Below are 7,183 nucleotides of genomic sequence, written 5' to 3' on the forward strand. Positions count from 1 at the left end.
CAAGTTCTTCTCCATTCCATTCTATCCAAGTTTTCTGCCCACCAACCAAAGGCTATGAAATATTCATCAAGGGAAAGCCACAGGCTGTCGGCGTTCCGTCACTAGAGACCCTTCCAAGCCTCTCCCAGGCGCCGAACACCCGAGCCGAAGGACCGTCTTCCCATTCTCCACTACGCCGCCACCCCATTCATGAATCTTCCAGCAGGACCAGCACCTCAAATGTCTCCAGCCAGCAGGCCCCACCCCGTGGTCATTCAACTCCACAACGCACACGAATCCCGTCGCCGCCGCCTTCACCATTTGCTCGTTGCGAATCCCGCTGACCCTCGGCTTGATTGGAATCTCTGATCGCTACCAATTCCGTGCGCCGAATGCTACTGTGTTACTGAAAACCTGGGGAAAGGAAAGGTTTTCAGGATATCTGGCACATTTCATCCCGCCAAATGGCATGTTCCAACAGTTGGTGCGTAGTTCATTGCGGCGAAAACGTAAAACACAATGTGCAGATCACTGCCTAACCTCCCACGAACCCAAACCTCAGTGACGGGCTCAACTGGAACGTTGACGTCTCTCGTTCCGTTCCCAATCTCATCATGCCCAAAAGTATTCCCTATCTGCGCATGTCTCTCTCGGACAGACATGATCTGACATTCCCTACGACACAGCCATCCCAGCGTGCCCAGTAATCGATTGCGTTCCTGAGATATCCACTTTTCTAGACACGATGAGCTACTGAGACAGATATCAAATAACCTCAGGTAGCGTTCCTTTACAAAAGAGCTGAGTTGAGCTGAGGCCAACCCGGTCTAGACCATGTTGGGATATCTAGGTTGATTACGGATAGCTCGTGAACGATGCAGTTCGGATGGCTTGACTCCCGTCGGGCAGTCATCTCTAGTACCCTACGCACTGACACCGAACTCATAACAGCTGTAGTCTTACAGAGAGGGCTCCTTCTCATCTGTCTCTATTGTCATTGCCCAGCCATCTAGCTTTAGCTTTGGGGCGTCTACACGTGCGAGGAATAACCTGCAGCTGCGATTTGAAATGTTTGCTCTGCGCTGCCCTCGTACATGGCTTAGCCTTTTATCCCCGGCTTCGCCAGGTGCTGAGGCGGCTCGCTAGACGAGTCTAGACTTGTGCTTTGAACTGAGGACATCATAGTCTCATAGAACACATGAACGAACGTTTACACATCCATCTCGAGAAAACACGCCTGGATTTCCCCCCTCGAACATACTGAAGCTTACTTACTGCCAAGCAGCCATTTCAGTATCTCCGCGGCGGCTAACTTATGACCTTTTCTCACGGCCACCCCGTAGGCATTCTCACCTTTTTTGTTCTTCAAGGCTAGTATATATCTAATTTCATCGCCTTTGCAGGATCTGAGAAGTGTTTCTATCATAGAAGTCAATCCATGATACGCCGCAATATGTAAAGCGTATCGGCCCTGAATGTCGGGCTGTTGAAACAAGAGCCGGCGATTAACCCCTGGGTGGCTAAGAAGTACTTTAGCAATCACCTTATTGTCGTGACCGACTGCTAGATTCAAAGGTGACTTGTAGTTCCTCTCGGCACACTGCTCTGCTTTTGCGCCCAAATCCAGTAGTTTGTTAACCGCACTCAACGCCCCTGAGCCAACAGCTTGGATCAATGGTGTTGTGTTGGTCGGGCCGCCCATGAAGTTGACATCGCTTTGCAATTGTCGGACGAGATACTGGACGGTCTGTACCCTGTTGTGCTCAGCAGCCTGGAGTAATGCACAGCCAAGCATGTCATTCTTCTCCTCCAGGGCCGCTGCAGTGCCGTAACAGGTTCCACATCCTTGATGCACCATCAGAAGCTGATCGCATCCTTCAGCGGCTAACAGACAGACAAGCCGCTGCTCAAAGGCTATGGACGGACCGGCACGAAATTTGCCAAGTCTCATGCGCCGGAGCATGTTTTTCCGGGATGATCCAACAATGTGCTCTGTGGACGCGTTGCATTCTTCAAGAACCTCTGGAAAGACGAGTTGCTTCGCTCCCAGAAGCTCGCCACTCAGACGGGAATGTTCCATCCAAAAGGATAGGACGTATTGGTGTAGCTCCAGTTCTGGTCGGGCCAAGTCATCGCGCTCCAGGTATCTGGCGCAAAGCTCAAACATGCGACGATGACAGATCCTTTCGATGGCAGCCGGGCCATTAGCAGCCGGGTCGAAATGCTGGAGTCCGCACTCGTACACCAGAAGGCGATGGATCGATACGTGCGCGAATTGCACGGTACGTGACCCGGGTGTGCCATCAGGTTCGGGCCGGAGGACCTCCACGAGGCCTTTCGACCAAGTTCGGATATATGCGGCAAAGTCGAAGCTTTTGCTTTTGAAGCGCTCCAGTTGTGATTTCCATGTATCTGGGTAAATCAGGACCGAGACAGCTTCCATCACTTCCTGAAGCGATAGAGCCTCCTTGGAGAAAGCTATGAGTTGGAGGAGGAAATAGCTCTCTTCCCGCATTGCGTCGTCGGATTTTCCGGCAAGCCTTTCCAGGATCTCATCGTACAATACCTTCAGTTCTTTTGGAATCTTCTGGATTCTTTTCAGAATATTTTCTGTGGTGGCAAAGTCTACCGCAGGCCAGTTGTCTAGATCCCAGACGACTAGCACAAGCCACATGAAGTTGTGATTAGCCTTCATACTGAGGTTCTCGATGAGGATCTCGCGGCGTTCATCGTCCATGTGGCGTCTCCCGATAGTCTTTTCAAGGTAACGGCCGATGTCTTTGCTATTGTAATTCTCCATTTCGATCACAGATCCTCTCGAGATTGGGGAGAAACGAGGGCGTGTCGACGAACAGATTTTGAGAGGTGTGCCGTTATGAACGAGATTTTCGAAGAATTCGAACCCTGAAGAATGTTTTCGATCATCATCATCCCATTCGTCGAGAGCATCGAGGAAAATAAAGATCTTCCGCACGGCAGCATTGTCCGCTTGTGGGGAAGTGACTTCCAGAAACACCCTTTTCAAGTTGTTTTGCAGCTCAAATTGAGTCCACGAGTGGCCTGGCATCTTCCATACCCCAAGGAAGTCCTTGAGAAGGTGTGTGGGAAGGCATTCGGATCGAGCGATTGCATGATACAAAAGTGTCCGATACATGCCTACACCTGAGCTGCAACATGGTTGTCTGTCACGAGACTTCGCGTCGAAAAAGAAATTCAGAGTCAGCCGACTATCGGGTTGCTCTTTGAGTTGCTCACAATACTGAACAGCCTTTTTCATCAAGACTGATTTCCCTGAGCCAAGATTTCCTTCAACTGATAGGAACGAGTGGTCCTTGCCTAGGGCTTCCCAATCCATGAACTGGGAAGTCCGGAATAGCCAACAATCGGGGAGGCTATGTTGATCATTTGAAAACACTTCGTCATAGCGTCTTTTTAGTTCTGGAAAGCCTGATATCAAGAGATTCAAACAATCTAGGGCGAATCAGACGTCCAGTCACCATTATAAAGCTCGCAATTTAACTAACCGCGCCGGAGCTGCTCCCGTTCTTCTACCAGTCGCTCCAGTGCCATTCGACTCTGTACTATCTGCTATCAGCCATTCGCTTCTGCGTCTACTTTGGGCCTCAATGTCTACCTACAGTCGTGATTTCCTTCTTTGATCGTTGGTTCTGCCGATGGAGCGCGCAACTCTTGGAGGTCAGCGAGCGCTTTCGCTTCCTCAGCCAACCTCAACTTCGCAGCAACAGCAGCAGCACATAGCTTTGATATACCAAACACAACCTTCTTGTATTCACTAGCCTCTTCGTGGTCGAACTTGCACAGTCCCGAATGATCCTTACCCGAGAGAGGGACAGGCGTCTCTTGAATGCTTGCAAGACCCAGCACGGCCGACTTTTTGTCAACGACCTAGAAATAATGGGATTAGCAAATATTGATACTTCCTGTGAGAGGCATGCATACTAGCCCCGGCATGTTATCGGACGGTTTCGTCTCGTAATAGCTCAGCACGTTAAACTGTTCCAAGCCATGTCTAAAGTCTTCTCTTATGACGTCGGCAAAAAGAGAATTCCTTCCCAGAGCCTCCATGAAGCTTGGTTGACGGTTGCCAATAGCTACGCTAAAAACATTGGCAACAACAGAAGCGAGTGAGGCGAGTTTACTGCCGTTGTGAGGTGTCCCAAAGAATGCCATGCCGTATGTTGCTTGGTGAATTGCCTGGTATCTTGTGTTCTGTTTCGCTTCCGTCATGGCCTTAAGCAATTCACCGTCAGCGTTCTGCCACGGCTTATCGTTCCGCAAACTTATGTTTGTGATTTTAACCCACTCTCTTCACCACTATCCCCCCGAGGCTGTGGCACACAAATATGAGTGGCCGTTCAGGTTCGTCCTAAATGTTATTAGCAAAGCCATGACTCATTGGTTTATTTGAGGAATGATTTATTTAATACATCACGTTCCATGGTCAAGAGCTCTAGCAGATTGATGACCCATTCTTGTATTCCCTCACGCGACTTTCGAAAGGCAGGGATGGCATCGTAGCCATACACCATGATGCGGGCGCGGGGAATTCTGGTAGGGAGGAAGGAATCGTCTGTATTCCACTTAGATCCTTCATAGAATTGCCTGGACTTTTGTAGGCCCGTGTTCTCGCGCAATAGCACTATTTCCCTTGTCTTCTGTCGTGAAATCGGGCTATTTCAGTCAAAAGCCATCGATGTTAGAATACCAAATGCCTGCAAGTGTAAGCTTGACACCTGAAGCGGGACATGTTGTCCTGGTATCTTGATTCTTGCGCCATGATCTACCTCACCCGCCTTCGAGATGGTTCAAAGTCTTGTTTCGATCGCAAGGCTCGAAGAAGTTGCAGGTTTGTCGGGGCCTCGAGTAGGGAACTGTTAGCTGGCTTTGATTCTCTGTAGGACGCCTGTTGGGGGGGGCGGGGATGAGGCTTTCTCACAGGTCAAGGTGACAGAGTTGACACCTGGAAAATCCGAGAAACCGGCTGGCATCATGGACGCACAGCTCACATCAGAATTGCTGGCTACAGTTTCCTGCAGGTTTAATAACAGAGGGGCTGCCAATATCAAGGGAGATCTGAATGAGCTTTCGCCAGATGAACGTAATTGAGATATTGCAGTGTCCATAGGGGGCTCCCTAAAATTTGATGGCTGCTATAGTTGGTTGCTATTGTTGGGGTAATGGCAAGTTTGGGTGTCTGTTTGCTTCCACCTGAGAAAGAGCCGAGCGTAGGAGTCTTCTATTGTAAGAGTGAGGAGTGAATCTGTGCCGCTGGGCAATGAACGTAGGTAACGAGTGCAGGCTAGTCGCAAAGGCGTCTTTGGCCTTCCGCCTCATGCGTGTGAACAAGCGAACCATAGAGCTCATCGGTGGATAAAACCATTCAGCTTTACTTACAGGCTCCTTAGCGTTATTTACTCTATGCAGGCTAACAGGAAGAGATGACTCAAGCAGATCAAAGCCCGACTAGTATTTATCTAGACTTATCAGATCTATCCCAGCCAGCTTACTCTCCGGTAAAAGAACCAGCTAAACGCGTCCATTCGTATGGGCCCGGGCAACAGGCGTCAAGAACAATGTAGGTGAGACCGTGGCTACAACTTTCTGCGGAGGCAACGACAGCCAATGTTGAATATCTGAGGAGGTTGTAGCAGCTGGCAAGCAGCTGTGAAGAATGGCCCACGATATACCTATGGCTGGATCGGGTTGTCAGGTTATAGGAGCTCTACGCTCGACATACGTTGGAGCTTGTGAAGGCCAGTCAATGCTGCCCTCGTACCCAAAAGGTTTAAAGAAAGGCGGAGTAAGGGAAGAGAACCGAAGGCGAATGAAAAGAGGAGGATGGTCAATTCTGATAGAGACACAGATGCATGAAGACCTCGGGCACTTCTAGGCCCGGAACCTTTCTGATATCAGAGGCTGTGGTAACGGATTAGGCTCGTCACGTTCCGTAAATAATTTCGGACTTTTCGTAGCGACAAGCCTCTGTATCGTCTTCCATGGCTTGTATCTTACACAGTACTTCATTGCGACCTCAGAGTTGGTTGTAGCTGTGAATTAACGGTCGACAAATTAGGAACTAGGCAAGATAGGCATCGGCCAGTGTGACGGAAGCAAGTTATCTCACAAGTACCCTGCCAGGCTCCTGCCGCCTGCAAGGTGAGGTGATATGCTGCCAAGCACAATATTGCTGTATCTGCAGGCGCCCTCGCCCGAATTCAGAGGCAGATGGGCACTGTACATATGCGCGACCATTCATTATATATGGGAACCCCCCCCCCCCAAATGCACGTCGAGGGGATGCCTCAGAAAGGATACAAACTCGGTCAGCACGGCAGGAGAACCCAGGCGGCAAATGCCTGCATTCTTCTGCTGTAGTGGTAGCCGACTTAGAAAGCTACAAAAATTGCTGGGATTTGAAGGTATTGGAACGGCGCTCGAGTGATTCGCCAGTGCCCAGACACAAAGTATACTTTGAAATCATTGTTTTTCAATATTGGTTTCGATAGCCTTGGAAAGGCATACGTTAAATGACTTTCTATTCATGCATTCGCAAACGTGAAAAGGTATAGGAATTATCGACAATATGAAAAGATTAGACACAGAGTAGCAAGTAAGATGGAGGAAAGGCATGACAACCGCATCTCAACCGTACAAAATTCCCAGCAGGTCAAAAGTCAATGGTACATCCCTCATACCCGGCCTTTCAGAGCGATCATCACTCTGTGCCTAGCTTCTGCTTATGTACCAAAGATCTATCCTAATCCTCTTCATCTCTTGTTTCGTGAGGTCCCATTCTCTTGTGGCCTTCCAGCTGTGTGAACCTCGTTCCCTGGGCCAGTGAGGTTGACGGTGTGAACGTTTTGGAAAACAATTTGCTGTTGACCAGATTGTGGAAAGGGGCCATTCCCTCGCCCGGTGCTCCGAGGGACGTCTCGTTGCTTAGCAAGTGCGCCATGCATCCCGATGTCTTCGTTGCTCGGAGGGTCGAGCAGGTGTTCCGGTGTTGTGGGAACTGACACGAGGTGGAGCCGGCGGTCCGGCACCGTACAGAGTAGCTTACTGACCAGGAGGTTGAGGTACCCACGCGGGGGTCCCAGGTGCGGTAAACCGATTAGGAGACTGAGTTGGCTGAGCAGGCCTGCTGGCCCTGAAAGGAGCAGCTCGCCGGCTAGGAGCCGGACCG

At 50.0% G+C, this 7,183-nt stretch overlaps 1 protein-coding gene across 1 annotated transcript; it reads right to left on the minus strand.

Annotated features, from left to right (window-relative positions):
* Positions 1-1,367: 1,367 nt before the first annotated feature.
* N0V96_004961 (uncharacterized protein) lies at positions 1,368-3,951 on the minus strand (the record flags this gene model as incomplete). Its single annotated transcript, XM_065757271.1, has 4 exons — positions 1,368-1,398; positions 1,581-2,996; positions 3,707-3,885; positions 3,940-3,951. 4 exons carry the CDS (start codon positions 3,949-3,951, stop codon positions 1,368-1,370), a joined length of 1,638 nt encoding a protein of 545 aa, XP_065614040.1.
* Positions 3,952-7,183: the final 3,232 nt, after the last annotated feature.

Source organism: Colletotrichum fioriniae, assembly GCF_027942845.1.
Source record: "Colletotrichum fioriniae strain IMI 355084 chromosome Unknown scaffold_5, whole genome shotgun sequence".
NCBI lineage: Eukaryota > Fungi > Ascomycota > Sordariomycetes > Glomerellales > Glomerellaceae > Colletotrichum > Colletotrichum fioriniae.